The following is a 26,568-nucleotide window of genomic DNA, read 5'->3' as shown; positions in this document are numbered from 1 at the left end:
CTGCATCCCATCGCAAGCCTCGCTGCCGTAGAACTCGCACAGTTGGCAACTATCGCCGGCCAAGATGGCTCGCCTCGATCGCTTCACAGCAAAGCGCATTTGCCGTTGTCGCAATCATATCTGCGCGCTGTCTCTCGATTCATTGATGATTCCTCGCTGCCTTTTCCACCTCCCATGTTCCCCCATCTTGTCACTGCATCAGTGCGTCATCACCGAGGGGGCTGGCTGGTGGAAGCATCACCGATCCCCCCCAACCGGGTTTCATCATCGCCCTCCCGCGCCCCCTCACAGCCACGCGATGCCCTAAGGCTCTCTATCCCGCTGTCACCCTCTCCGACATGAACCGGACCCCTGGAGAGCCTCCTTGCCCCCCGGCCCCACAAGCCTCCCGAGCACCACCACGACCGCAACTCATCTGCCGGTGACTGATTAGTATCTCCTGCGACGCGCGCCCGCATCGTCGAAAGCTGAAGATGCTACGTACGTACTGGACCATTCCCGTCCGTGCCTCCCCTCGCCTTCCGCCCATCGTGTCGTGTTCGGCCGCAGGACATCCACCAAAACGCCACACTTCGGCTGTGGCTCGTTCCGCGCGCGAGCCAAGGAAGAGACAGACTCTCGTCCCCATGCAACGACATGCCGCGTCGCTTCCCCTTCTTCTTCCCCTTCATCTTCGTCTCCTTTCTTCTTCTTCTGTACCCCCCTTGTTCGTTTGGACCATCGCAACCTAATCCCGTTTCTGGTTGCCGCGTGCCGTGATCCTCGATCTTTCGAGTTTCAGGCCGAGCATCACAATGTTTTGCACTACGCTCCTTCTTTCCTTCTTCCCCCCCCGGCTCGCTCGCTCCCTCTCTATTCTCCCCCATCATGAACGACGGGACCGTCGGAGGCCTACTGTCTTCGGCCAGAAACATGTACTACGCATCTGTGTCGTGTGAGAGCCGTTTCCTTCGAGCTCGCGGGACGCATCTCCGTGGGCCCCATCTCTCCCCGGTTCCAAGGTCTGAACGTCGCGGCACGATTCAAAGCCTCTTGCTCCATGTGAAGCCAAAGCGCACCCCCCGTTCATGCGGGAACGGCAAACGTATTCCGGACAGACCGTGTGAACTACAGAAGTCTGAAGGCGTCTCGATAGTCTATATAACTGCGAGTCATTCGCTCGCTACCACTACGACTGGCTCATCCCCAAGCCTCTCTTGTCTTCAATTTATAGCTTCCTTCCCTCGCTTGCAATACTCTCCTTCTCTTGTGCTTCTCTTATCCAGGTCTGTGACCATTTGTGCACAAAGCCCCGGAGGCTGCCTTCGTCTTCTTGCAGAAACAAGCTTGTTCCAAAGCTAGTCTATTATTCACTTGTTGCAATACTTGCAGCTATTTTTTAATCACTCACCATGCGTTACGCTTTCGTCTACTCGGCCCTCGTCGCCTGCGCCTCGGCGCACGGAGTGGTCACCTCCATCACAGGCGCCAACGGTGTCGTGATGCCCGGATTGAGCAGTACGTCTTCTTGCCGTCTCCCTGCCGGAAGCCCCCAGCCGCCTCGCGACCAACAGGGAGCGCGGAGCTGACAGTGTTGGTCAAATAGTTGCCGACGGCACCCCTCGCGACTGCTCGAGCAACGGTTGTGGCTCCCAGGCCGACACCTCCATCATCCGCGACCGTGAGATCGCCAACGGACGGGCCAGCCCCCTTGGCCGCACCCAGGGCAACGGCCCTGTTGACGCCGCAAAGATGGTCAACGCTTTCATGAGTGGCACGAGCGCCCCGACCAACAAGGGCAAAGAGTCCTCGGTCGGCCAAGAAGATGACCTCTCCGGCCTCGCCGGCCTCACCGGCCTCAAGGGCATCGGACAGCGGAGCAACGAAGAGAGCAAGCGCCAGCTCGGCGGGCTCTTGGGCGGCCTCCTCGGTGGCAATGGCGGCGGCCGCGGTGGTGGCAACGCTGGCACCAAGTCCAACAAGGCTGCCGAAACCATGGTCGCCGCGACGGCCGGCAATGGTCAAACGCAGGGAATGCCCACCTGCAGTGACAATGGCGAGGTCACAATCACCTACCGTCAGGTACGCACCATCACAGCATACCCGCAATCCCGCAATCCCAGATGCTGACGTGACACACATCTTAGATCAACCAGGACGGTGCCGGGCCTCTGTCGGCCAAGATCGATCCCTCCTCCGGCGGCACCGACGCCAGCGCCTTCCAGACTGCCCAGGTCACGCAGAATGTCCCCGGTATCGTTGCCGGCCTGTCCACGGCCACCAACACCGACTTCACCGTCAAGGTACAGATGCCGCAGGGCATGACCTGTACTGGCACGGTGGGCAATGCCACCAATGTCTGCGTCGGTATGGTCAGGAATAGCACCCCGGCCGGTCCCTTTGGCGGCTCCTTTGCTTTCACTCAGCCCGAGAAGGCTCGCGCCCGCGCCCTTGCCTACCGCCTTAAGAAGCGTTTTGAGATTACCCGCCGAGAAGAACTCGCCGACTTCGAGGTTACCGAGGTCGACGAGGACGAAGACGAGGAGTAAACATGATTTCTTGCAAATAGAGTGCTGGCCGTCGAGAATTCGAAGGCAAGGGAGGCGGGAAAAGCATCAGTCGCTGGACTGGATGCTGCATCGACACGGGAAACGCCCGTCAATAGGGAGGAAACATTGTGTGAACTTACCTGCTGAGCTCATTGTACATCGTCTTGTTTATCTAATTTTGACACCTGGCTTTATATAAGTATGTTTTGGCATTGCGGTCCCTGTGTGCCGCTGAAGTGATGGGAACGAAGGGCGGTGGCGTGGCAAGTAGATGGTGGTTGGAATACGGGGCACAGAGAAGAAGTGATTAAATGGAGAGCGCATGAAGGACCGCCAGCCCCCCTTCTGCGACTCCGCGGCGACACGAGGGTGGAGGGGGAAACGGCAAAAGGTCTTTTTTCTACCTGCTTGTCATGCCAAACAGAACGAAAGACGCGCGACGCTGCGCTCCTAACGCCCATTGGCACGGGTCTCAACCCGAGAAAGCGTGCCAAATGAGCCAGTTCACGCACACTTCGTGAACTTCTAGACAGAAATGAAAACGCCTGTTCCATGCTTGGTCGTGACGGTCGTGGGGCCCAAGGGGAAAAGGTTCACGCAGAGAGACACGAGTGCAGATAGCAAGCAGACAGTGGGGGTGTGTCGGGCACCAAGGCCACATATCCCAACCGCAAAAGGTAGTACAAGAAGCAGTGGCAAGCCTCAGGGGCCATTGGGCCTGCTATGAGTCCGACCACGGCGTGACCAGTAAGAGAATCACGAGTAATTAACGAGGCTCGAGGGGCAGCAACGCCCGCTACGGTGCCATGATGGGGCGATCGTCGCATCGTCGCTTACCAGCGGCGGCTGCGAATGTTAGAAAGAAAGCTCCTTCAGCCTGAGACCGAGATAAAATCGTACCTATAGGCCGAGTTGGCGTTGGCCGGACGACGCTTAGCCTTCACGGGTTTCCGGTCCGAACGCTGGCGCGGCGGACTGTCGGCCACGAGCTTCTGCTTCACTGGCCGACCTAAGAGCTCAGCCTCCAAAGAATTCAAGTCCGACGACTTGCTGGACGCAGAGGATTGCTTCGATCCCTGAGACGCATGGGAACCTCGGCGTTTCCGGTCGGCCTGTCTAGGGACGTCGAGTCCGTCCCAGAGGGTGCCATTCACAGTTCCGCTCTCGCTGGTCTTGTCACTCCTCGGTGCTGGGCTATCGGGTCTTCGCTTCTTGTGGTGTTGGCGCTCCTCCACGTCGCTGCTACGCGAGCGTTTGTAGTGCGGGCCAGGTTCACCAGACGTGGACCGTTGTGGCTGTCTCATCATCGTAGGCTCATACGACGAGGTGCTAGTTCTCGCATCATCGTTGCCAATCTCACCTTCCTCCTTATCGGTGCTGACCGTCTTAGTCTCCACAGCCTCGTCCTCGGTGTTGCGCTCCGGCGCAGCGTCGTCAGCCGCGAGCTCGTCCACAAGGCGCACTTGGTCAACCACTTCAGGCATATGCGCCACCAGAGGACCCTGGGACCTATCGGCTTCTTTCCCCTGGGGCGGCTTGTGAGCAGGACCCGCTTCATCGCCGATGGGTTCGGCTTGTATTGATTCCTCTGGCTGGTCTTTGTTCGCTCCACCGGCCCTCTCGGATCGACTTCTTTTCGCTGGCGACGTAGACGCGCGGATCTGCGTTTCAGAGTGATTGCCTTTGCGGAATTGCTGAGAACTAGGCTTGGGATGGTTGTGGTTTGGCCGGCTTGGCGGTGAGCCCTGAGAAGACGAGTAACGTTGTCCTGCTGACGAGGGGAAGGCATGGGCATCGTACTGAGAGCCATGACTCGCGTGCTTGTTTCCACCCCTGTGATCCCTGTGACGCCCGTCTTGACTATCCTGCCTGTCGTGTTTGCGTTTGTTGCGGTGATCGCGTTGAGTTTTGGTCTGGTCCTGGCTCGGCGGCGGCTTCGGCGGCAGTGGATGGCTCATCCTAGTGCCTGGTAGCTTAGGCGGCGGCTGTGCGAAACCTGCTGGCGGCGCTGGGCGAGGCTGAGGCGGCGGGGGCCTGGGAGAGTGGTGCGAAGAAGAGTGCGCATACGGCGCCGGCGCCGGCTGAGGCGCTTGCTGGCCGTAATAAGACGGTGGTGGCCTGTGGTCGTGGGCAACAGGCGCTCCGGGGTACGGAGCAGGTGGAAGAGGACCCGGCATTGGACGCGCGTAGCCCGGAGGAGTGTATTGCAGTGGAGCTCCATAAGGGCTTGGGGGGTGATAGGGCTGGCCCGAAGCGTACGGATAGGGCGGCGGCGTGTAGCCGGGGGGGTACGACGGAGATGGAGTGCCGTACTGAGAGTAATGCGGCGCGGGCGGCGGTCCAGGAATTGCATTAGGATGTTGATGGTGTCCTGGGAGAAGCGGAGGCGGAGGCGGAGGCTGATAGGGGCCCATGCCAGGGCCATAGGATGGAGGCTGCGGCGGAGGTGGAGGCGCATACTTGGTGATGATGGGTCCCTTCGATCTTTTGGAAGAATTGCCGTGATGCTTCGGTATGCCCTGACTGGGAGCAGGTGCGTTCTTCCAGGCAGCCAAACCACTGCATTACAATTAGCTACCATCGGACGACTGATGTTGGCCTGAGCTTAACGATGCGACTTACGCTGGCGTTGCTCGGGTAGGTTCAGGACATGCAACCGCCCAGTGCCCTACGGCACCGCAGTTGTAGCATTGCGGCTCATGGGACCGACCGTCATAGCCGGAAAAGGTGTCTGCCATGGCCGTGGCTCGTGGGGCCGACGCGGCACGAGGATGAGTGAGAGAGCAACGCGCAAGTGATGTGTTCCCAGATCGCTCAGGCGGAGAGTGAGGCGCAGTCGCGCCCAGAGTCCCCGCCGCTCACGTCGCGTCAGGCAATCAAAAATCCGGATGGATGGATGAAGCGCCAGGGAGGAGCTGGGGTTGAACGGTTGAGGTCGGGCAGCGCGCCAGCTCAGCCGTCGTGGTAGGATCAGGTTGGCGTGAGCGTGCAAACAGCTGGCGAGTCGACAGGCCGGCCCTCCCATGCCCTGCGATGCTGCGTCAGGGGCCTTCACATCAGGCAGGCCAACCGAGGCGTGAGAATCGCGTTCTGGGCGACGAGGCACGCAACATGTATTGCGACGAACGCCCAGCGTCGTTGGAGCAGCTGAGCCGAGCGACAAGCGCGAGAGGTGGTGACAGTCGGGTTACGCTTGTTTGGTGAGTGGGATGGAGCTGGAGCTGGAACACTGGGGTAACACGTGAGACGGCGCACGGGCCAATACCCTCGCTGGGTCGCCTAAGGCACTAACTGACACAGCCTGGCGTCCAGTGGTGTGGCTCGCCGGACTTTGGTGTGCACATTGGGCCGCGAATTAGCCGCGTCAAACGGCCTTGAGTAATCCCCAGTGGATCAATCGTTTCGAGGCCATCTTCCCGTGTACTTCGTACGAAGTATGCAGCGACGCACTGCCGACTTGTCTGGCAACGTCCCGCAGTCTGTCATGTTCTTATCCTGCGCTTGCCGTCGTCGCCAAGACAGTTGGACATCAGCCCGCAAGTAGACCTCGCCTCGCCATGGCATATAGTTCCGTGTGCAGGCTAGGTCGGTGCAGCTGGCAACGCCAAACTCGATGCAGAGGAAGCGTACGAAGTATAGACTAGCAGCCTGCAATGAGTGACAACGAGGTCTTCGCTGGCGACGTCAATAGGCGGCTCGGCTCGCCCGCGAGTAGAAATACTGCCATTAAATACTTCGTAAAGGTGAACAAGTATATACAATGAATCATCAATCCGTAGTGGCACAACCTTCGGCGCCTTTGATGACGCGAGTAGCAGCCTGTCATGGCCGTTGTCGACTTGTCGACAACCTATAAGCACGGGGCGGTTCAAACGGTTGGTCAGGAGCCAGTGGCGAATAATGGGACAATATAATCCACCCATTTACCCTCGAGCATATCATCCGCCAAATTGAGACGCTGGTCTCGAAAAGCCCTCCGTCTGCACGTACCCAGTCCTCTTCAAGGTGATGCTCCAGTTAGCCGAGTTAAAAGCTTCGCCTCCCAGAAAGTAGGGCTCCATCATCACAAGCTTGAGGCAGTACGCGCGTATAGCTTGCAGGCCGGACGTGACCTCAGAATACGACTCGAGCTTCTTTTCAACCGATTGCTAAAGCGGTAATGCCTCGTCAGAAGTTGCGTATGGCGCAAGCCGCCATCCCAAGGGGAGACTTACATTATTGCAGACCACTACAGTCATCTCACTGTCGTAATAGACGTCGCTGCAGACATTGGGGCCGGGCGGCAGAATGGGCCCCGGTCCAGCCCGGTTGTTGAATTTGTTCATGGCGTTAACAACAGTCTTGTATGGTGGTACCCCATATTTCGACTCGTTGCAAATGACTACGGCGCCAGCGAAGGTGCCGTCGCGTTTCTCATTTGTTGGCGACTCTGATGTTGCGTTTAGCGCGAAGTCGGTATCCCAGTCTGGGTTGACAGCCAGCAGCTGGTCGTACACCTCCTGCACCGTCCCTCTGAGGGTCAACCTGGGGCCATTAGGGAATGCCTGGGCATCCCACGTCAGGGGCGCCCAGCGGACTCCATCGAGAGAGTCTCCGTCCTTGCGAGTCCACACGTCGGAGCTGGGAGCAGCCAGGGCGGCTGCCGCCGCAAAGGCGGAGAGAACGATGAGTCGCATCGAGAGTAGAATCAGTCCAATCGGGCCGGAGTCGAGGTATCGAGAGCCATACGGCGAATTGGCACCGCAAGGATTATAAATGTAGGAAAAATGAGTATGTTCCCGAAGGCACGACCATCCTTTGGAGGCAGCCGATCTGGGAAGGGTCCTCGTTTTCAAGTTTTGCGGGAGATTTGTCTCGAAAGGCGGTACGTAATAGTCTAGGTTCTTGAATTAGTAAATATGTGGTGGATTATCGAGCCTTACAATGAACGCTCGGATCAGCAAGTGGTGTTGTGCCATCCCAAAGGCGACCTTGCGACCAATGGGAGAATGCAGGCTTGACATGAAACGATACCGTTTCCGATTCAAGGCCCGCCACTTCGCGAACACGCTCAACACAAACCAAAAAGTGGCTGAGCAGTCTCATGAGGCGTCAGTGTCGCTGCATGGACGACGGGTTTGTCACCGGATGGACGGCAGTGGGCCATCACCGGCTATTCCCTCAGCCTGGAGTGCATGGCGATGTACATGCATTCGAAATACTTGAATAATTCGTATAAGTAGGACTGTACGAAGGAGCATGATGAAATTAATTCTGCCTCGGTCCGTAATACTTGGCACCGCGCAACAAGCCTGCGAAAAGACATGGTCGTCATAATGGCTGCTGCACAGTGCCGCATAGTGCTCCTGCCCCTGGCTGCCCTATCGCAAAGGCAAGGCAGCGACAAAAGACCACCGCACCGTGCACCCAGGATGGGGGGCATGGGGGCGCTCCAATGGGTTTCAAGGAGCGTAGATTAGCTAAGGTAGGTAGTCAACCAGCCAGCCTTCCACGCACTGTGCCTACTACTCAAATACCCATACTGTTGTATCTTCCTCCTCGCTCGAGATTCCAAACGGGAAAGAAGTTAGTTATTTCGCGGCGTCCGAACACGGGAGTAGAAGCGATTCTTCGTCACGTGCTACACCGAACTGGCGCGTACCATTGGCGGGCAAGCCGCCCAAAACGAAACACCCTGTTTGCCCCCTCCCCCCAAACGGTGCGGCGCTACAGGCAGTACGTAGTGCGGCGTGGTAAGAGCTGGAGGGCTGCTAGCCTTGGTAATCCAATCCGACCCAGCCGGCAGAACCTGCAACCCAGAGCTCCCAAGCAGCCAGCACCTTCGGCAGCGACACGGACTTTTCGCTTCTTCAATGATCGCCTAGCTCTTCCTCGCGGCTCGCTGCCCACGCCAAGCTGCACGCATCCAGCCCAGCTTCCGATCATGTTGGTGCAGGCCGTCGTCTGCTGCAGCGCTCTTCTCCCCATCCGTCCGTCGACATAGCTCGGAGCAGACGCGCCACAGCCGGTCTTGATGAAGCTGCCCCGATCCGTCAGACCGCTCGCGACCGAACCCCCAGCCTGGACTTGAGGGCAACACTCGCCGAGCTCGTTTGCAAGTCGACACATTCGGCGCCACGATGCCCAGCTTACCTTGTGAGCGCGGCACCCCCATTCCCCTTCCCCCCTGGCGACCACAGTAACTAACCTTGGTTGCTGCCCGCCCATCAGCTTCCGTCGACCTCGACGAGTGCATCTCACGGCTATACAAGAAGGAACTCCTCGCAGAGTCGGTCATCGAGGCGATATGCGCCAAGACAAAGGAGCTGCTCATGCGAGAGAGCAACGTGGTGCACGTCAAGGCGCCCGTCACCGTCGTCGGCGACATCCACGGCCAGTTCTTCGACCTGATTGAGATTTTCAGGATAGGCGGCTACTGCCCGGATACCAACTATCTCTTCTTGGGTATGTGTGCCGACTTACGGCATGTGCCCCAGGCCTAGGGCGACGTGATAAACCGGACAAGCTGACAGGGTGACGGACGAGCAGGCGATTATGTCGACCGCGGCATGTTTAGCGTCGAGACCATCTCCCTGCTCGTGTGTTTAAAGCTACGATACCCCGAACGCGTGCATTTAATTCGCGGAAACCACGAGTCCCGCGGCGTCACCCAGTCGTACGGTTTCTACACTGAGTGCTCCCGCAAGTACGGCAATGCCAACGTCTGGCACTACTTTACCGACATGTTTGACTTTCTCACGCTGAGCGTCGTCATCGACAACCAAATCTTCTGCGTCCACGGTGGTGAGTTTCGTCGAAACCACGCTCCCGTTGTGTCTTCTGACTCCTTACAGGGCTGTCCCCGTCCATACACTCCATCGACCAGATCAAAATCATTGATCGCTTTCGAGAAATTCCCCACGAGGGTCCCATGGCCGATCTCGTCTGGTCTGATCCCGACCCCGAGCGAGACGAGTTTTCATTATCGCCCCGGGGAGCGGGATACACATTCGGCGCCCAGGTTGTCAAGAAGTTCCTGGCCGTCAACAACATGTCGCACATCCTGCGCGCCCACCAGCTCTGCCAGGAGGGCTTCCAGGTGCTCTACGACGACCGACTGAGCACGGTCTGGAGCGCGCCCAACTACTGCTACCGGTGCGGCAACATGGCCAGCGTCCTCGAGGTTAGCGACGGTGGGGAGCGCTTCTTCAACGTCTTCGCCGCCGCGCCGGAAAACGACCTTCACAAAGACCAACAGCCCGGTAACGAGAAGGTGGCAGACGGAAACGCCCTACCTGATTACTTCCTATAGTCCTAGGGGCGTTCATTTCATGCACAACCCAGTCGGTGGCGCATCATGGGAACAAAGCGACACCCAGCATGTCATGGCGATATGAAACATGGCTCCTTTATTCTCTTTGCATGTGTCTGCAGATGATGAGGCGAAATATCACGCCGACTTTTCCGCGCCCTTGAGGATCTGGTATACTCGTGTTCTCATGACGCTCGACGACAGAAACAACATCAATGCATGCCAGCGGTGGCATTCAGATGCGGGCCCGGCATCACCTCACCAGTCCTTGGCGATGTCGAAGCTCCACTCGAACTCGAGGTGCTTCTTCTTGTCGTCGTCGACGAAGCTTGAGATGGCATTATAATGGCCGCGGGCAAGCATACCCGAGGGCGCCTCCTCCTCTTGAACTAGCAGGCTATCAGCTGGGGCCAGAATGCAGAGAGGCCTATGGCGCGCTTACACTTCTTGATGTACGTGGTCTGCTTGTCAGTGTTGGGTGCGTAGCTTCCCTGCGAGCTGTCAGCACGGAGAAGGCTGATCGAGGGACGCGAGGCGTCACCGACAATCATTTCCGAGTCCTTGGACACCTTGATGCCCTTGCGCTTGACCACCTGCACATAATGCAGGCCGCTGAGGATCTCGTGCTGCACCTTGAACTTTGCGCTCATGGTGAACTTGGAGCCCTCCTTGATCTTAAAGGGCTTGTCCTTCATGGTGGCTTCGCTGCCGGGCCGGGAGAGGTCGATGGTGACGGGGTCGCGGCCGGGCGAGTCCATGGTGAGGCTCAGAATGATGCACACGCGGGAGTCGTTGGGGTCGGAAATGTCTTTGCCGCCGCCGAGACCCAAGGACTCTTTGTATCGCTGGAGGGACTCATCGCCGGCATCTAACATGGGTTGTTGCGGTTAGCTGCTGACCATGAAGTGGTAGTTTGATTGTATATAAGTATCGGATCAGATGCTGGCCGCAGGACAGGCCTGGGGTGGGGACTCGTAAAGCACCATCAACCCCTCTTCGGGGCTGGGAAGGTGGACGTAGCGGAGAGCGAGCCATCGAAGCTAATGTTAAATTGCAAGACAACATCGGGGTCTGTCTCGAGAAAGTGCATGCACCCACCCATTTGCTGGTACTCAGCCAAGCTCTGCTTAGGCTGGGAGAGCTTGTAGCCTTGCGTCTCCTCGGGCATGGTGTCATCATCGTGGGAGGCCATGGTGAGAAGGCGGACAGGTAGCGGGGAAGGTCAAAGGCGGAGCGTAATCAGATCGTACGACGTAGATTGCAAGTCGATTTTGCGTAGACTAGCTTGAAGGTACCGGAGAACTGAGGCGGACGAGGAGGAGGAGAGGGAGAAAATACACGAGATGGGAGAATCGGTCAAGAGCCAGCAGGGCCGCCGTTGGAGGGGGAGGAGACAGGCGGCGGCGGCGGCGATTGTCACGGTGACGATGGAGGGGCTTGCAGCCCAGGGGCCCTCGCCGCCGCATTGGTGGGGGCGGAGGCAACTGGCATGATTGGACGGAGAGACAAGCTCAGGGGTACGACACCGGGGGGAGGGAAGCCAGGGCCCCAGGGGGGAGCTGAGGTTACGGGTGTCTGTCACGGTCGCAGCAGCAGGAGCAGCAGCGTCAGGTCTCGTAGTACGTAGTACCGTCTATGCGGGTCGGTTGCGACACTAGCCGTGTGCATCTTCTTGCCAGTCCTCTCTTTGCTCCTCCTCTATAACCGTTCAGAGGCGAGTTTGAGCGTTGCGTGTGTGGCTTGCTGCTGTCCAGACAACGTTGATGCTGGAGCTCGACAAGGGGTGCGCTGTTGGGCTCTGACTAAGACTGAGTCTGGACACGGAGACGGGCGGTGGGCAAATTGGCGAGGCAAGGCACGAGTCGCGACACACGACGTGGGGCGGCGCGCGGTGTGGGCCTGGGCGCATCGGAAACGAGCAGATGGACAACAGCTTCGTCGAGTGCCTGATGAACTGAGCGCGTCTCGTGATGGCACCCTAGCTAGGTAGCTAGGAGATCGTACCTGACCCACGCTCTTCATGCCTGAGGCTTTGCTTGCCAAGGACAGATAGTGGTGCCGAATAGTGGCATACCCTAGACTCAGACCGTCTTGTGTTGGCAGCGCGATAGGAACGTCAGAAAGGGTTTTGGGGATGGAAGAAGAGGCACTCTTGAGAGTTGCACTGTGTTGGTATCTTTATGTGTCACGTCGACGCCGCATCGGGTTGTAGATTTCCCTCGTCGTAGCAGTGGTTGAGATATTCCGTGCCCTCAACCCATGAATATAGTGCGCGTCCCGCATTGACACAATGTACGGACGCAGATGAACTCGCACTTTGAGCCAAAGCAATTCTCCGTCAAATAGTCCCACCGTCAATACCTACCGTTGACAGTGCCCCAGCTTGCACATCTAATCCAGTGGCACCCAATTGGATGCGCAACGAGTGCGACGGCCTGCCCTACCTATGTACTTTGTACACGTTGCTCTGTCGCAGCAAACGTGCATGACAGTGACAACAGCCTGCACTTCGAATCTCACTTGGCCCTGAACAAGTGCTCCCTGTAGCTTGCTGGCAGGCTCGCCAATGCACGTGAGCTTGCTCTCGGCGGCGCGTCAGAGAGAAAAAAAAAGTACCACCCGCACCTCGCGCTATCTAGCCAGGCGGCGGCCCGAGGCGGAAACGCCGCCTCGAGTTCCCCGAACAGCTTGCCTTGCAAGCCTTGCGCTGCGGTTGCAAATGGAACGGATAGTGCAGTACGTCGAGGCAGGATAAGCTTTACGCGTTTGATGAGTACCGCGTTATTGCAGGACATGCCCAGCCATGCCCTTTTCCAACGACCCCGCCCAGCATCCTCCTGCTGCTTCCCACAAGGGTAGGGTCGCGTCGGCCCTCCCATCGCCCCCCCTCTGGCCGCGTGCCTCATCCAGCTGGGTAGGTGTGTGCCCCCGAGCGAGTGCAGTGGTGGTCCAAGGGTCCCAAGGACCAGCGGGAGCCCGGCAAGAGACCCTGGCACGTTGTGAGGAGGCATGTCACCCCTGCGCCAAAAATGGCGCATCCTGATACTTTCGGAGGGTCGTCTCATCGCGTCGCCCGCCGTCGCCTTACCCAGGCGCGCACGGGACCCCGTGCGCCCTTTCATCCTTCAATCATCGTAGCAAGGTACTTGCACCTTCCGTCCAGCTTGCGGTGAGGGGATGGAGGGCGGGCGGGCATCGGATTGAATGGCATGGCATGGGTTCCGGGGTTCCAGCCCAGGCTGCTTTCCAGCAACCGCGGGCCACTGATGAGCCACTGATGCGCCCGCGCACGGCTCGCGCCATCATGCCCAGAACAGCCCTGGCCCAGCGCTGGACCAGCTGGTCTATTGGCGCTTCCGCCCGCCCACCACCCCGGGCTGCCCGACGACCGCTCCCGTCGACGGGAGGGCGGGCACCTTCTAGGTTGGCGCCTTCCGGGGTCTCAGAGAGCATGCGCGCGCGCGCGAGAGAGAGACGGAGAGAGAGGGAGCCGGGCGCCTTCCAGCTCTCACCTCATGCCCGAGCATCGGTCCACATCCACATCCACATCCATCCCATCCCACATCCAGCGTGGCCAGTCCGAAAGAGGTCAGCACCAGACGCTCCACCAATTTGCGCCAGCGGCCCCCCGTCCGTCCATCCATCCATCCATCCACCACCTCCGCCCGTCTCTCCCCCCCCCAGCATCGCGAATCTCTTTCCCGTCCTTCCCTCGCCCACACCCGCATCCGCTCAGCAGCAGCACCACCACCACCACGCGTCCACGTCGTAGGTGGTCCACGGCAGGCGTCGCTCTCCCCAGCTGGCCCATCCGCCGCATTCGCTGCCGCCGCGTCTCTGCGAACCGGCCCCAGCATTTTCTTCTTCTCTTTCTTTCGCCCTCTGGGTTGGTTGGTGAATTGGCGCCTCGCCCGATTCGGTCTACGTCGCCAGTCGCTTCATCCGTGATCCCCGGTCCCTGCATCGTATGTATGCGCCCTCGTCCTCTTTTTTCTCGCGCATTCATCCTCGCCGTCGCGCTCGCCCTTGCCGCAAAACAGGCTGACGGATTGCCGCAGGCCGGCTCTATAGGTTACTCGCGCGTCGTGTGTCGAGTTGGATATCGCTGTTCGTGCTAGCCGCACAGTCGCAGTTCGCTTTCGGTTCCCTCTGGACTCGACGCGACTCGAACGCCCGCACGCGCATTCCGCCGGCCACGTCGCATCGACGGCCATAGACCATCATCATGGCACCCCCAAGCACCAGAAGCCTGCCTTCGCGGACCAATCCCCTCATGGTCGAGGACATCCCCGAGTGTAGGTCGCGGTCACTTTCTTCGCGGTCGGTCGCGTTGGTTCGCGTATGCGTGCGCGCTAACCTCCAACCCCCCACAGACCACGAGCTCGTCGCGCGACGACGCCTCGGCCAGACCAAGCTGACCCCAAAGATGGTCGGCGGCGATGAGGCAGAGTCCGGCGCCCTCGGCGCCTTTGAGTACGCCCACCTCCGAGCCCCCCTGCCCAAGGGCATCGTGTCAGGAATCTTCAAGTCCAGCCCGACCAGCTACTTTTTGATGCGCCGGAGCTTCGACGGCTACGTCTCCGCCACCGGCATGTTCAAGGCCACCTTCCCCTACGCCGAGGCCGCCGAGGAGGAGGCCGAGCGCAAGTACATCAAGTCTCTGCCGACCACGAGCCCCGAGGAGACGGCCGGCAACATCTGGATCCCCCCGGAGCAGGCCCTTGCCCTTGCTCAGGAGTACAACATTGACATCTGGATCCGAGCCCTGCTCGATACCGCCAAGATCCCCGTGTCGACCGCCTCGGACTCGCCACCCAAGAATGTCAGCGCACCCCCCAAGTTTGATGTCGCCAAGGCCCAGAAGCAGCAGCTGGCCCCGCCCACGCCCTCGTCCATCCCGCGCAGTTCGCGCGCGCGCCGATCCGCCAGCCCGACCAAGAGCACGAAGCGTGCCCCGGCCTCGCCTCGCAAGCGTAGCGCCAAAGCCAAGCTCGAATCTGCCGAGGTCAATGGCGATACCGCCAAGAAGGGCAAGCAGGACGATATCGTCATGAAGACGTCTGCCTTTGAACCCGCCGTAGTCCTGGAGCCGAGGGAAGAGGACCCCAAGGTCAAGGTCCACGTGGACGAGGAGGTCTCGACGGACGTCAACGGCGTGGAGACCAAGCACACCGTGACCGAGGTGGACATTCCTCTGCCTACGGCAGGTGAGCCGCCGAACGCGGAAGAGATTGCCAAGATGATGGAGGCGGCCAAGGAGATGGTCAAGAAGGACAGAGAGTCTGCCAGCGCCGAGGCCGAGGACAAGATTGATGACAAGAAGGCCAAACCCGAGTCGACCAAGAAGAGCAAGCGCAAGGCGACCGACATCTCCGTCTCGGAGAAGAGCCCTGGCAAGAAGATGAGCGACGCCGAGGTCAAAGAGGAGGCGCCGCGGGCAAAGAAGGTCAAGACGGCCACCGAGGTGCAAAAGGACAGGGTCAAGAACAGGGCGCTCTTTGGCATAGGGGCCACTGTCGCGGTCGGGTAAGTCGAGTCCAACGCGCATCACGTCGCGTGCAAATGTTAACCTGTTCTAGTGCACTCGTCCCATGGCTCGTCAACTTTCTGTAAGACGAGACGGCGACTGGCCCGACGCAGCGCACCGGATGTCGACGCCCGCCGCCTTTGTGCATATCATGTTTTTGGTGTCAGTAATATCCGCGCACGGAGAGGAGAATACCCCCCTTTGCCTCGAGCTCTTGCGCCCAGCTTGGAACTGGATATAGTAGTCGTTTTTCTTTGGCCAGCCTGGTTGCAATGAGCTCGGGGCGTCGAACCTTTTGTCTTTGTGGTTGCACTACGCCCCATTTTTTATTATAAGACTGATATTCCCCCACATTCGCTTTCTTTCCCCCTTTCGCCCTTTCCCGCCGCTCATTACGGAAGGGGAGGAAAACGGCCGCTTTGGTGGCTAGCGACGAAACAGCAGTGTTGTGAGATATAGGCGTACGAGGGATGGATGGGGTCGCTTGGTGTGAATAGCCTCACACGCATCGGTAGTGGTGGATGGCGTTTTGCGCGTCAAGGCGGGGGGCCAGGCGGGTGCAGTATTGTTTGTAATGAATACAAGACGTGCAGTGCCTCTTGCCGCACTGCTCGCAAGGACTGAAGTTGGGGATTTTGCGTAGAGAATGGATGTCCCTGATGAGAATATCCGGTGGCGTCTTATCCGAAACGGCAACCGTTGGGTCGCTTGCAATGACTTGATCCACACATGCAGCGCGTGGCACCGTTCTGTCGCATTGCCCTTCATCACCACACAATCTACAGTTGGTATTCCTGGATGGGTGTCCGGACGGGGTCACATGTGGACTACGTAGCACAACGGCTCCATTCGGCTTCCAAACCACCACAACCCTAGGTTCCAAACAACGACTCGGCCCGTCCACGAGGACAGTACGATACGTATTGGCGAGTCGTCACCTGGAAAACAGATCGTGGCCAGACGCCCGCGTCCGCTCAAACGCCACGTGCTCTTTGTCTGTTGAAACGAGACAGACCCTTCCCCCCCCGTCCGTAGGTCAAAGGCTGATAGAGACGTCTCAAAAAAAAAAAAGGCCAAAAAAAAAAAGCATCAATGGTATTGTCTTCACCTTCTCTGGGTGAGGAAAAGGAACAAAAGACAAAAAAATGGAAAGCTGCTCCCTGCAAGGGTCGAACTTGCGACCTTGAGATGACCAAGGAATATTAGTCCCACGCTCTAACCAACTGAGCTAAGGAAGCTTTCAAGCTTGGAGCTGTTTTTGTTGACGGTGCGTGAGATATTACGTACTATCAAGTGTATGTGGGTCTGAGACCGCTGCGGGTCTCGCTGGCACTCGGCCCCTCCCCCAGGCCACTGTTGCGCACCCACCCGTGGCTACCCGCGGTGGTGTCGACTCAGTTCCGTGCACTAATACAAGTCAGCCGGCCCTCCCCCGTGGTCAGTGTTCGATCGCATTCAGTTTATGGAACAGCCTTGAATATCGAGTCTTATTAGTCTAGAAGCAGTCGTTTGATCGCAGGCCGCGGCGCCGACGGGACTTTGAATGATATGGTTACTAAGTACTTCGTACTTCATATACTGTATACTTCGTACTGCACATGCATGAAATGGTCTAACACAACTGCCCTTCAAGGCACGCCTGCAAGACAGACTGGAGAAGAGGAACAGGCGAAGCGGAAGGCATCGCTCCGCACGCGTTGACAAAGACCCTGGTACTCGAAATCACTTTCACTCACTTGACGGAAGAAATGCACTACTAGCACCCGCATGTAGTGGCGGGCACTGTGTCCGGGGGTGCTTCACATCTTTGGCGCCTTTTCACCTGCGGTCTGTCTTGAGCCCCTTCTTTTGGCCCTCGGCAACTCAACAAACTCGTAGCATGAGCCACTAAGTCTTGGCCAAAGGACCTTCGGCGTCAATTCACCCCGGCTAGAGTCGCCAGTCACCACCTTGGGCCGCTCCGCTCCGCTAGTGACACAGGACATCAAAATAAGCTTGATTCAGGCTATTCCGCTACTGGTCATGAAGCCCGTGTGGGCTCGTGGAGCACGCGCGCCGCCCGCGGCCACACACCAGCCAAGCCCATATAAGATGACGGCGGTGGCCGGACCGCCCCCCATGTTCGGGGCAACATGGTGAAATCAGCGCTGCCACAACCTCATTCAAGCACCCGTCATGTTGCTTGCCGTATATCTCGCTGCGCTGCTCTGCCCCGTGCGCGGGCGAGCCGAGGAGATCGACCCGTCGTCGAATCTGCGCCCCAGCAACGTGACGGGCCTCATCTACTATCTCTACCGCTGGACAGGATCGTATGCCGCGACGCCTCATCGCTCTGACAGCGCAGCAGCTGCGCTATACGTAAAGGTGCTGACATTGTCGGCGGCGGCGGTCGCCTCTACCTAGGTACTATAATGGGACGACGACGCTGCGCATCGACCCGCAAGACATGATGGACGACACCGAATGCGACACGTTTGCCAGGGGCCCGGTCGAGATTTCGTTTGAGAACTCGCTCCTCGCGATTGTCAAGTCGAATCGCTACGTTCCTGACCAGAACGAGCTCACGTTTTCGCTCAGCTTCTGGGACAAGAGCCTCAACATCACGCCCGCGAGGAGTAACAACGATGATGGGCCCATCAATGATATCCAGACCATCTCATCCGTCATCTCGTAAGCTCCTCGCCCCCCCTTTGCGCGACCGAGGCAAAATAAAAGGGCTGCTGAACTAACCGATTGCTACTACTACTTTACAAGGATGAATCGCTACACCAAGCCGACTGAGACTATACCCCCCACGTGGCAGCTCAACACGTCGCACATCGACGGCACTACCTCCTATTCCTTCAGCGGGTACCGCAACTTCACGCAACAGCAGGTCGTCGGCTTCAACTACAGCACGTGCAAGTCATCGGCTCTTGACGAGTACGCCGGCGCGCTGCTCAACCCGTCCCAGCGCAAGAGCCACCTCGACACGCTCAACGTGACGGCCTTTCCGTTTGTGAGCGGGCGATTCGACAACAGCTCTGCGAGCCTCGAGATCCGCGCCGTGATCAAGAGCGGCAACAAGGGCGAGGACCACGACGAGGGGAGCTTCTTGGGCGGGCCGATTACCATCAGTTTCCTGGGGAAGCTCGACGCGGAGAGGTCCGACTTGCTGCTGTCCAGCTCGAACGATACGCCCGTGTGGAACTCGACGCTGGGGTATGAGAGGGACTTGATGGGGAAAGCCAGTGCGAGTTGGAGGGTCCGCGTCGGTGGGTGGACGGCGGGTGTCGCGGCGGCGGCGGCGTTGGCTTGGGTGTTGTAATGGACGTGCTGTGATGAGGTATGCGACATGACGATGCATCGACGATGACGAGGCCCAGCGTGTGAATAGACCAAGCGGTTCACGGCCAAGACCCTCATAGACAATGTATATATGGAAGAAGTATGTCGTGCAGCTGAAAAGTGCTCTGAAAGGAGGGATTTGAGAGGGGCATGTTGCGATATGAGATTAGGTGGTAGTGAAGGTTACGAGGTCTATCGATTCCAGTTCCCATTCAGGTCTGGGAACACTGCGCAAACGCGATCGCCGGAGAAAAGAGAAGGAGTATGGGAAAAGCTCGTCAGCGTAGCAAAATTATGCCTAGCGTTCATCACCATGACAGGCGTCGCTTGAGTACGGCTCGTACAGCTCTATTGGGCCGCGCCACGCCGGTCCCAGGCACAGAGCCCGGGACTTGCCACGGTCCGCCGCCCGGGGGCTCCATGTCCCATAGTGTGATGAAGCACGCGGCTATGAGCAGAATCTCCTTCTCGGCAAACGTGCGGCCCTTGCAAATGCCGACGCCAGCACCCCAGGGCCGTAGCCGCCCGTACCTCGCGACCGGCTTCCCGCTCCGCTCGTCCACCTCGAGGAAGCGATCTGGGATGAACTTGTCCGGTTCTGGGAAGATGGATGGTTCGCGCTGGATGCCGGCGTGGGGGACTGAGATCCACGTCCCGGCCTCCAGCTGGTGTTGATGCTTCCCGTCGGGGACTAGCAGCGCCCGGGCAATGTATCGTATCGAAGTCGGCTCGTTCACCATGCGGAAGGTCTCGAACATGGCCGATTTGAGCAGCGGACAGTCTCGTCCGAGCGCCGGCAGATCTACGCTCGTGATCTGCGGCGGCGCAGCAGCGTCTCTCGACACCATGAGATGAGGCTGGACCTCGTTGCGTAACTCGTCCAGCAGCCCAGGCGTGGCGTAGACGTAGAGAATGAACCAGAAGACCAACGGCTGCGTGTTTGCGTTTTGGCCCCAGAACGTCCCCGTCTCCAGTCTTCCACGATTCTCGATGGGGATGTCGAAGTCGCTGAATGCCGCGTTCCTCTCCTTGGCAACCGTACTGACGTCGCTCATGTCCGCATCAAAGTCGACGGGCTCGTCGTTGATGAACTGATTCAGACGGCGAAAGAAGCCGCCGAGCGCAATGTGAAGGCGACGTCGGGCCGCCACGCCTTCCTTGAAGGACTTGATGGGGATCCATTTCGGCGCGCCTGCGACGAGCAGCGGGAAAGCATGGTTGTCAAACTTCCAAAAGTCGTCGAGCAGCGTGGCGTTGCGGTCGAGAAAGTCCTGGCCGTAAAGCTGTGGGATGGAGATGCAGGCGCCCAGGTCTCGCAGCAGATTCTCCAGATCCAGTTCAACGGCGCCCGCATGGCCCGCCGCCGGGTCCGGCCTCGTAACGACGGAGACCTTTGCTGCCCGTTCCCAGCGACGCTGCTCGGCCGGCTCCTCCGAGAACGAGAGCATGGCGCCCACCTTGCCGGGCACGTCGGCTCTCGCGAGGGCTGCGGTGGCCGCCTCGTCGTTGACAAAGCCCTTCTCCACGGGGGCAGAGAGCTTCTTGCACAAGGCCGGGAAGCGAGGTCGAAGCTCTGGCGGCACGAGGCCACCAAACACGCGTAGGACCATGCTCAGACCCAGCGGGTTTGTGTCCAGCGAGCGGTGGCCCGCCGCAAACAACTTGTCGACCCCAGGCAGATTGTACAAGATCTGGTGTCGCCGCGTGATGCCGAACAGCGACCCTGTCCGACGGCGTAGGGCGAACCTAACATCGCATCAGTCAGTATATATGCCGCCACTTGTGCGCGTTGCGTATCGGGAAGACGCACGGCAAGTATGAAGCCAGCCCGCGGCACTGCAAGAGGATGGTGCTGAGGCCAATCTCCAGCGGCACGTAGGCGGGCATGAGCTGGCTCGCCTTGGGTTCGTGCGGGCTCCGCGCATGGCCCCGGCAGAGCCACACGACGACGGCCGCAGTCACAGTCACAAGAAGGGCGTTGATGTACAACGGCTGCGAGGCCAACTGGCGGAGTATGCCGGCGGCGTCCGACGCCTCCTGTGCCATCACTCACTCGGTCGCGCTGGTGCGTGCAGGGCGGGCACCGCAGCCGGCTTTGAGGTTTTTGGGTCTTTTAGTGCCTTGCGATACGGCCATGCGCTTGAAGAAGCAGAAGCCGACTGGCACGAGGCGAGAGACCGATTGCAGCCTGTCGTGTTGCCGTCGTGTTGCCGTCGTGTTGCTGTCGTGTCGCAGTGAGCAGCCTTGTTGGCCGGGGTAATCGGCAAGCCAACATACGGTTAGTCGCCGCATCGTTCTCTGTGGCAAAAAATGGCTGACGATGGTACTGTCTCACACTCTGGCCTGGCCATCGACAGCCTGGTGGGCCAACCCGTTTGTTGACGATATTATCTAGACCACGATGAACATGATGTTGCTGGCCTCGCCGCCTGCACACACCAGTATCCGTCTGTTTCTGTGTCCATTCCCCCCCATCTTTTCGGCTGTATTTCTGTTATCGTGCCACCTGCAAAGCAGGCTTTCTTTGTCGCGCCTCGCACATCAGGTTTCGGCATGTGCCGCGTGGTGCACCGTAGCGCGCCGCTCATTAGGCAAATCATCTACAGTGAAAGGATCCGACGCCGCCCCAAATATTCGATGGCCTGCTTAATCACTTATCAGCTGTTGGTCAATAGCCCAGGCAGGGCTGGCTGCAACAGTTCGGACATGGACTAAAAGGTGGAGCGAGATTTGGCGCTCATATTGTAGACTAGGGTACAGCATACACACTGAGGAAAGCCATTCATCAATTGCGGCTGCAAACTCGGAATCGATAGATATTCTGATTCGACTGAAAAAAATAAATAAAAAAATAAAGGCTTATCTACTAATAGCATCCATAGAACGAAAAGGAACCGTCATGCTTCGACGACGCCTAAATGCAAATCTGCCGCAGATAGTATATCTCTCACACCCGGATCTGGCTTCTTGGCAGTGACAAGACATGGACATGGCCCAATAGCGACTTCAACCCATCACGTCAATGCCATCTCGCGAATCTGAAGGCGCTCCTATACTGAGTTTCTCTGACATGCGCGAGTTATTTAAGCCAACTGATCGCCTCGAGAAACGGCCGTAGCTCGGAGTCTTAGGCGTGGAAGCTGTTGGCCGCATGGACGCCGACGACCGAGCCCCATTAGGTGCAAAGGGTGAGCTCTCGGCATCAAATGGGCTTGCGTAGGAGGGGCTGATGTTGCGGTAGTTCAGTCGATATTTGGATAGCCAGACAGTCTTTCCAAGCAGGGCCAAAATGTGTTTATATCATCCGGCGTAGGGAGCCCCGAACAATACAGCGCAGGGCAAGGACATGCGCCGACTTACTTGTCTTAGACAGCCACATGAGCTGCCGTTGGGATACTACGACCCGTGTTCTACTATTGTAAAGTAACGACGTTATCTGCCCTTAGCCCGAGTCTTTATCGAGCATTACGATTAATCGTTGGCTGACTCCTATACGCTTAGCTATATTGACTTTAAACGTATGGTCTGCGGGCGCATACTGGCTAAGATAATGGACTAAAGCGTCAGGCGCGAGGTGACGCCCTGTAGAAACGGCACCTGTGTACGCTTATTGGTAGGTGTAAGCTAGACATCCTATGTATAGTTAGTCGCCGTTCGTAAATATGACCGTTGGGTCGGTCTAAGATAGGCCGTTGTATGTCTTGGCTTCCTGCTGGCCTGAAAAAAAAAACGAACCACGAAATTGGAGTTTCTTCTGTCCCGGCCGTGCGACTGAGTACACGCGGACGATGTAGTATTTTGTCAAAAAGAGACCAAGTAAACTAGGAACGCTTTTCTCCTCTAAGCTCTATCTAACCGTATCGGGATCCTTTGTATGTGCACTATATGTGTCACACTATACGAGGCAACGAAGGCCCTGGCAAGCCACCACATACTTGTCAAAGGCCTCCGCTTGGGTTTATCTCTTTTTGACGGCTCTCGATATACTGGCTCATCACAGAGGCCTTCTTAGGTTCTATAGACGTGGATTTAAAGCATCCGCCGCCAAGTGACCCCGAGGGTTCCCACGCCGCCGGCAGGAAGTGGTGCTAGTAGTGGTCCAAGTTCACTAGCGACTCAGCATTTACATCTCACCATATGTATACATGATCCTGGTGGGAGTACTACGATTGCGAGACAGAATCTTATGCACGGGTCAGGGGCTGCCACTGAGCACTCCCGTGGCTAAGTGAACATACGACAGGTCTGCTTCCGTCCAGTAATTTCGTCCGTTCACCGCTTTGATCCCCTCAGTATATATGATTCAGGACGATGATCAAAACGATATCTATATCGAATTCTATAAGGCGAGGGGAAGAAGTGGCCTGACTTGACTCATCTCAGGCGTGTCTTTCTCACCTACCGAGGACCTCATTCCTCGGGGACGGGGTTTATATGGGAAGACCAAGATAGACCGTGGCGGCCAATACGACCAAGTGGCAGCCACCAAAATCTGGAAAAGGGGTTGGTCGTCGTCGTAGCTGACAAGGCAACGCAGCTAATAAGTTTACGCGAATGCCAAGCAGTGAGATTACATAGGCTACTTTCAGCCGGCAGGGTCTATCTGTCATACTGAAAGCCCAACTAAAGATGTTTATTTTACCCTTTATCTATGATGCCGTTTCTACGTGCCGGGTTTCGGCAAATGTTAAGTCAGCTGGTTTACCGAGCCGCCATACCGATAAAGAAGACGAGGTACTAGCCTATTGCATTGATCGCCTGGCATGGGCGATATCTGGACCTGCCAGCCCGGCGCCAATGCTGGCAGACCTCATCCCGCTTCACAATCTCGAGCACGAAGACATCATACTCAACAAAAACGTTGATAGAGCTACGGCGGACGGCCTATTCGAGGCTCAGCTCTCGCTCCTTCGGTCGGCGTATTTCTTGTACCTAGGACTGGACGTCGAATTCGTAAAGGCCTGCGACATAGCAGCTCATCATCTCAAGCGCGCCCTCTTGTCTGCAGTCCATGCAGGTGACGCGCTTAAATGGCTAGACCTTTTTTGGAGTCATTATTTAATGGTCATGTGAGTCTTGTCCATACATCCCAGTCTCACGAAACGTAAGAGCTGAATGTAAACTCTCTATAGGATCCGGACTCCGGGCGATGGGCTATAGCAATGGTATAGCAAGCTTCAGTCCAATACGTGCACGCAGGGCTGCGATAGGGCCGGGGCAATCGAGTGTATTTGGCATTAGGTCGAGTTGGTAGAGAGGATTAGGAGGATGCATGGGGTATCCGTGCCTTGCGCTTATGAGGTCTAGCTTTTCCGTTACGCGCTAAACATATACGCAGCGTTTGAGACTTAAAAACGTGAAGGCTGCTTGGTTGGGCTATACGCCGCTATTGTGGCCAACCTTTTGCCGCTTGGTCAAAAATACGCGGACGGGTCAAGCCCGTGCTATCGCGCTAGATTTAAAACTATTGGCAAGTGGTTAGTCAGTGCCGTTGTCTATCTATAGCAACTTCTATATTTTGAGCGCGTAGAGTATAGCTACTAGTGAGTATAAAAACCGACCTCTCGCGGTTTCTTAAAGCTCTATTGCTTACAGTCTTAGGGAATGCGGCTTCCTATGCACTCTTGCAGAGGCATGGCTGTCCGGGGCGATTCAGGGAGCCACTGAACGTAGCCAGCTTCTATTTTTCTAGATATCGCCGTCCTCTACTCGGGTTCACTTACTGCGCTTGATAAATATAGGGAGGAAATCAGCGCATTGCCCGAATGCGTGATGCCTGCTGACGCGGAGTTACGCATGGATTCGGAGGATTCCGTGTTAGAGTCTGAGCCTGTTACTCTTGCTGCAATCTATACGAGCTTTAGGAGCAGCTAAGAACATTAGTCTAGCGTAACAACGAGTATATAATATTGACATATCAAGTAAATCGTCCGAGGCCATTTTAAAGTAAGAATCTCACTATTTATAACCCTAAACCTTACAACGGACTATAGTGCCATTTCATATGCAGTCGCACGTAGCTAGCTAGCCTGCTTTAGACTGCGATAGCTTTAACTGCGCGCAGCCCGGAGGCCTTCAATTATTGCTGCAGCCTGACAGCCCGGTGGCCCGCGGTGGCTTTAATTACTGCTGCAGCTCGTAGCCCGCAGCCCGGCAGGGGAAAGTGTGACACTGTAGCCCGGGCTTGGAAGACCTTAGAGGTGGGAAAATATAGAAACGCGTGACTGTAAACACTGCCATCCTGAAGTAATAATGATCGCAGGTTCCAACGCGACGTCGTCGTCATATATGACAGCAGCTCCCTCGAGATCTACGGCACGGACATATCAATGATATTAGCTATCTTTGTCGACTCCTCGTCTACCCCTATTATCGGAACGTATCCGATAGTGAGGTCCCGGCCGACCGTAGGAAGTTGTCTCGCTGTGCCGCGTCCTACTCTGCCATGTCCTACTCTGCCGTGTCTCGCCATGCCGTGTCTAGCTCAGCCGCACATTAATATATATCCGTTCAATACCGACTCATACAGATGATAGGCAAGGCGAGGAAACACATAGATGGCCTGCAGCAAGACTCGTCTCATATTACCAGACTCCGTAGAGAAGAAATTTTGCTTCAATAAATAGCTGTTCTGGCGTTTTAACCTGTATCGCAAGCTGTGAACCAAGCCCCCAGCATCATGGTCGATGCATTTGGGAACTTTCGGTAGCTTTTGGGTATGCTTTGAGCCACTGCTCCCTCGTGAATGCTTCAGCATTAGCCCGAAAGAACTCTGTTATTCTTGCATTCAGATCTAAACAGCGTGTCAGACTTAAACCAGATCTTCAACTGAAGGACACTTGCCGTCAACAGTCATTGGCGTTGTAGGTTGCAAGGAGTAGTGGTCTGACCGCTCATGGACTAGGAGAAGGTGGTCAGGAAGCCTAGTTCCTTCATCCTGGCTGTTAGCATGTTACATGTTCGCGACGGTGAATTATCTGATCAGCTTACCTTCGGGAACTGCATATACGATGGTGTTATCCCCTCGGAACCGCCAGGATACCAGAGATTGTTGGTACGGTGAATTGGGTCGCATCGATGCGCCGTTGGGGGCTAGAGTGCGGCTTAGTCCAGCATTTTCAAGGGGATCAATTCTTGACCACGGTTACTGACTGACATAGCTTGATGGGTCAAGGGCCTTTGGTACGACGAGTCCTTGCTCAATGAAGATGTCATAGGTATGTCGCTGAGGTGACCAGACTCGCAACTTAACGAAAGGGCCATTGTTGACTCGGAAAAGTTCTTTGGGGAACTTCCTGAATACCCCAATTAGATTGGAGAGCGTCATGTCGGACCCAGGCTGGTTTGGTCGTGAGAGAAAAGGAGTTTAGTTATCTATCATCCAGGTTCGAATGGAAATTCCAGTCACAATGTTATGACTTCCTTTTTTTTGCATTGCCTCAGGCAATAGCAATGGTGCCTGGCAAGTGAGCGTCCTCGGAATTGAACTTTCTCCAGCGCCGGTACTCCGTGGCTTACGGGAAGGCTGGGATGGCAAGAACCAACAACAATCTGACCAACCTGCATAATTGTCGCTGGCCTCCTTTTGGTCCAAAAAATTGCGTACTCCGTAGTATATAGAATCAGCATCGTCGTAGCTAGCGCTGGCCAAGTCGACAGCCTTCAGGCGTCTACCTTTCTCCAAACTGGATCGCCCCATTGGCCCTAATTCACCCAACGTCTCCTCATAGCGTTCCATAAGACCTCGCATATCAAGGACTGGTTGGGGAAGCCCCAACTAAAGAGTGGCCTTGGCTACTGAGCATGCATAGAAGTGGTTTGCAGTACCCGATGCATTGGCGAATCGATGCATTGGCGAATGCCTAGGTAGGCACTTTCTGCGCTACTAAAAGCAC

General features: G+C 57.1%; 9 protein-coding genes and 1 non-coding gene across 12 annotated transcripts; 4 read left to right on the top strand and 6 right to left on the bottom strand.

Annotated features, from left to right (window-relative positions):
• The first annotated feature begins 544 nt into the window (after nucleotides 1–544).
• Nucleotides 545–2,738, top strand: JDV02_000073 (uncharacterized protein). The gene is made up of 3 exons (XM_047980841.1): nucleotides 545–1,497; nucleotides 1,586–2,061; nucleotides 2,127–2,738. The coding sequence occupies exons 1-3, from the start codon at nucleotides 1,392–1,394 to the stop codon at nucleotides 2,526–2,528; spliced, it is 984 nt and encodes a 327-aa protein (XP_047836798.1). The 5' UTR covers nucleotides 545–1,391; the 3' UTR covers nucleotides 2,529–2,738.
• JDV02_000072 (uncharacterized protein) lies at nucleotides 1,255–5,752 on the bottom strand. 2 transcript variants are annotated; one of them, XM_047980839.1, is made up of 3 exons: nucleotides 5,151–5,752; nucleotides 3,429–5,087; nucleotides 1,255–3,374 (listed from the first exon to the last, which is right to left on the bottom strand). In XM_047980839.1, exons 1-3 carry the CDS (start codon nucleotides 5,264–5,266, stop codon nucleotides 3,362–3,364), a joined length of 1,788 nt encoding a protein of 595 aa, XP_047836796.1. In that variant the 5' UTR covers nucleotides 5,267–5,752; the 3' UTR covers nucleotides 1,255–3,361. The 2 variants fall into 2 exon arrangements, with proteins under 2 accessions (XP_047836796.1, XP_047836797.1); XM_047980840.1 differs by having other exon boundaries at nucleotides 1,255–5,087.
• Nucleotides 5,753–6,248: 496 nt separating this feature from the next.
• JDV02_000071 (uncharacterized protein) lies at nucleotides 6,249–7,762 on the bottom strand. Its single transcript, XM_047980838.1, has 2 exons — nucleotides 6,743–7,762; nucleotides 6,249–6,676 (listed from the first exon to the last, which is right to left on the bottom strand). The coding sequence occupies exons 1-2, from the start codon at nucleotides 7,202–7,204 to the stop codon at nucleotides 6,467–6,469; spliced, it is 672 nt and encodes a 223-aa protein (XP_047836795.1). The 5' UTR covers nucleotides 7,205–7,762; the 3' UTR covers nucleotides 6,249–6,466.
• Nucleotides 7,763–8,647: 885 nt separating this feature from the next.
• PPG1 (Protein-serine/threonine phosphatase) lies at nucleotides 8,648–9,819 on the top strand (the record flags this gene model as incomplete). The annotated part of the gene is made up of 4 exons (XM_047980837.1): nucleotides 8,648–8,663; nucleotides 8,739–8,972; nucleotides 9,057–9,311; nucleotides 9,362–9,819. The coding sequence occupies 4 exons, from the start codon at nucleotides 8,648–8,650 to the stop codon at nucleotides 9,817–9,819; spliced, it is 963 nt and encodes a 320-aa protein (XP_047836794.1).
• On the bottom strand, nucleotides 9,771–11,191 carry RDI1 (rho GDP dissociation inhibitor). Of its 2 annotated transcripts, XM_047980835.1 has the most exons (4): nucleotides 10,918–11,191; nucleotides 10,365–10,687; nucleotides 10,262–10,310; nucleotides 9,771–10,208 (listed from the first exon to the last, which is right to left on the bottom strand). In XM_047980835.1, exons 1-4 carry the CDS (start codon nucleotides 11,009–11,011, stop codon nucleotides 10,078–10,080), a joined length of 597 nt encoding a protein of 198 aa, XP_047836792.1. In that variant the 5' UTR covers nucleotides 11,012–11,191; the 3' UTR covers nucleotides 9,771–10,077. The 2 variants fall into 2 exon arrangements, with proteins under 2 accessions (XP_047836792.1, XP_047836793.1); XM_047980836.1 differs by having other exon boundaries at nucleotides 9,771–10,310.
• Nucleotides 11,192–13,001: 1,810 nt separating this feature from the next.
• On the top strand, nucleotides 13,002–16,037 carry JDV02_000068 (uncharacterized protein). The gene is made up of 3 exons (XM_047980834.1): nucleotides 13,002–13,788; nucleotides 13,878–15,345; nucleotides 15,399–16,037. Exons 2-3 carry the CDS (start codon nucleotides 14,045–14,047, stop codon nucleotides 15,430–15,432), a joined length of 1,335 nt encoding a protein of 444 aa, XP_047836791.1. The 5' UTR covers nucleotides 13,002–13,788; nucleotides 13,878–14,044; the 3' UTR covers nucleotides 15,433–16,037.
• A 463-nt stretch (nucleotides 16,038–16,500) lies between these two features.
• Nucleotides 16,501–16,584, bottom strand: JDV02_000067. Its single transcript has one exon. It is a non-coding gene; the product is annotated as a tRNA-Ile (tRNA).
• Nucleotides 16,585–17,521: 937 nt separating this feature from the next.
• Nucleotides 17,522–18,653, top strand: JDV02_000066 (uncharacterized protein; the record flags this gene model as incomplete). Its single annotated transcript, XM_047980833.1, has 3 exons — nucleotides 17,522–17,655; nucleotides 17,750–18,016; nucleotides 18,101–18,653. The coding sequence occupies 3 exons, from the start codon at nucleotides 17,522–17,524 to the stop codon at nucleotides 18,651–18,653; spliced, it is 954 nt and encodes a 317-aa protein (XP_047836790.1).
• Nucleotides 18,654–18,981: 328 nt separating this feature from the next.
• On the bottom strand, nucleotides 18,982–20,878 carry JDV02_000065 (uncharacterized protein; the record flags this gene model as incomplete). The annotated part of the gene is made up of 2 exons (XM_047980832.1): nucleotides 20,484–20,878; nucleotides 18,982–20,419 (listed from the first exon to the last, which is right to left on the bottom strand). The coding sequence occupies exons 1-2, from the start codon at nucleotides 20,717–20,719 to the stop codon at nucleotides 18,982–18,984; spliced, it is 1,674 nt and encodes a 557-aa protein (XP_047836789.1). The 5' UTR covers nucleotides 20,720–20,878.
• A 4,159-nt stretch (nucleotides 20,879–25,037) lies between these two features.
• JDV02_000064 (uncharacterized protein) lies at nucleotides 25,038–26,045 on the bottom strand. Its single transcript, XM_047980831.1, has 4 exons — nucleotides 25,826–26,045; nucleotides 25,664–25,765; nucleotides 25,517–25,603; nucleotides 25,038–25,466 (listed from the first exon to the last, which is right to left on the bottom strand). The coding sequence occupies exons 1-4, from the start codon at nucleotides 25,998–26,000 to the stop codon at nucleotides 25,351–25,353; spliced, it is 480 nt and encodes a 159-aa protein (XP_047836788.1). The 5' UTR covers nucleotides 26,001–26,045; the 3' UTR covers nucleotides 25,038–25,350.
• Between the last annotated feature and the right edge of the window lie 523 nt (nucleotides 26,046–26,568).

Source organism: Purpureocillium takamizusanense, chromosome 1 (genome assembly GCF_022605165.1).
Source record: "Purpureocillium takamizusanense chromosome 1, complete sequence".
Lineage (NCBI taxonomy): Eukaryota > Fungi > Ascomycota > Sordariomycetes > Hypocreales > Ophiocordycipitaceae > Purpureocillium > Purpureocillium takamizusanense.
Note: the sequence above shows the minus strand (reverse complement) of the source record. Positions and strands in the feature narration are given on the sequence as shown.

What these genes read in the sequence shown, in the direction of transcription:
- RDI1 (XM_047980835.1), bottom strand. Translation starts at nt 11,011, where the DNA reads ATGGCCTCCCACGATGATGACACCATGCCCGAGGAGACGCAAGGCTAC. An exon ending in GGCTGAGTACCAGCAAATGG is followed by an intron (nt 10,688 to 10,917) that starts GTGGGTGCATGC and finishes AACCCATGTTAG; the next exon opens with ATGCCGGCGATGAGTCCCTC. An exon ending in GACCACGTACATCAAGAAGT is followed by an intron (nt 10,209 to 10,261) that starts GTAAGCGCGCCA and finishes ATAGCCTGCTAG; the next exon opens with TTCAAGAGGAGGAGGCGCCC.
- JDV02_000064 (XM_047980831.1), bottom strand. Translation starts at nt 26,000, where the DNA reads ATGACGCTCTCCAATCTAATTGGGGTATTCAGGAAGTTCCCCAAAGAA. An exon ending in TGACCCATCAAGCTATGTCA is followed by an intron (nt 25,766 to 25,825) that starts GTCAGTAACCGT and finishes GCCGCACTCTAG; the next exon opens with CCCCCAACGGCGCATCGATG. An exon ending in CGTATATGCAGTTCCCGAAG is followed by an intron (nt 25,604 to 25,663) that starts GTAAGCTGATCA and finishes GCCAGGATGAAG; the next exon opens with GAACTAGGCTTCCTGACCAC.
- JDV02_000073 (XM_047980841.1), top strand. Translation starts at nt 1,392, where the DNA reads ATGCGTTACGCTTTCGTCTACTCGGCCCTCGTCGCCTGCGCCTCGGCG. An exon ending in CGTGATGCCCGGATTGAGCA is followed by an intron (nt 1,498 to 1,585) that starts GTACGTCTTCTT and finishes TTGGTCAAATAG; the next exon opens with TTGCCGACGGCACCCCTCGC. An exon ending in TCACAATCACCTACCGTCAG is followed by an intron (nt 2,062 to 2,126) that starts GTACGCACCATC and finishes CACACATCTTAG; the next exon opens with ATCAACCAGGACGGTGCCGG.
- JDV02_000071 (XM_047980838.1), bottom strand. Translation starts at nt 7,204, where the DNA reads ATGCGACTCATCGTTCTCTCCGCCTTTGCGGCGGCAGCCGCCCTGGCT. An exon ending in CTGTAGTGGTCTGCAATAAT is followed by an intron (nt 6,677 to 6,742) that starts GTAAGTCTCCCC and finishes TTACCGCTTTAG; the next exon opens with CAATCGGTTGAAAAGAAGCT.
- JDV02_000068 (XM_047980834.1), top strand. Translation starts at nt 14,045, where the DNA reads ATGGCACCCCCAAGCACCAGAAGCCTGCCTTCGCGGACCAATCCCCTC. An exon ending in GGGGCCACTGTCGCGGTCGG is followed by an intron (nt 15,346 to 15,398) that starts GTAAGTCGAGTC and finishes AACCTGTTCTAG; the next exon opens with TGCACTCGTCCCATGGCTCG.
- JDV02_000072 (XM_047980840.1), bottom strand. Translation starts at nt 5,266, where the DNA reads ATGGCAGACACCTTTTCCGGCTATGACGGTCGGTCCCATGAGCCGCAA. An exon ending in CCTACCCGAGCAACGCCAGC is followed by an intron (nt 5,088 to 5,150) that starts GTAAGTCGCATC and finishes ATTGTAATGCAG; the next exon opens with TGGTTTGGCTGCCTGGAAGA.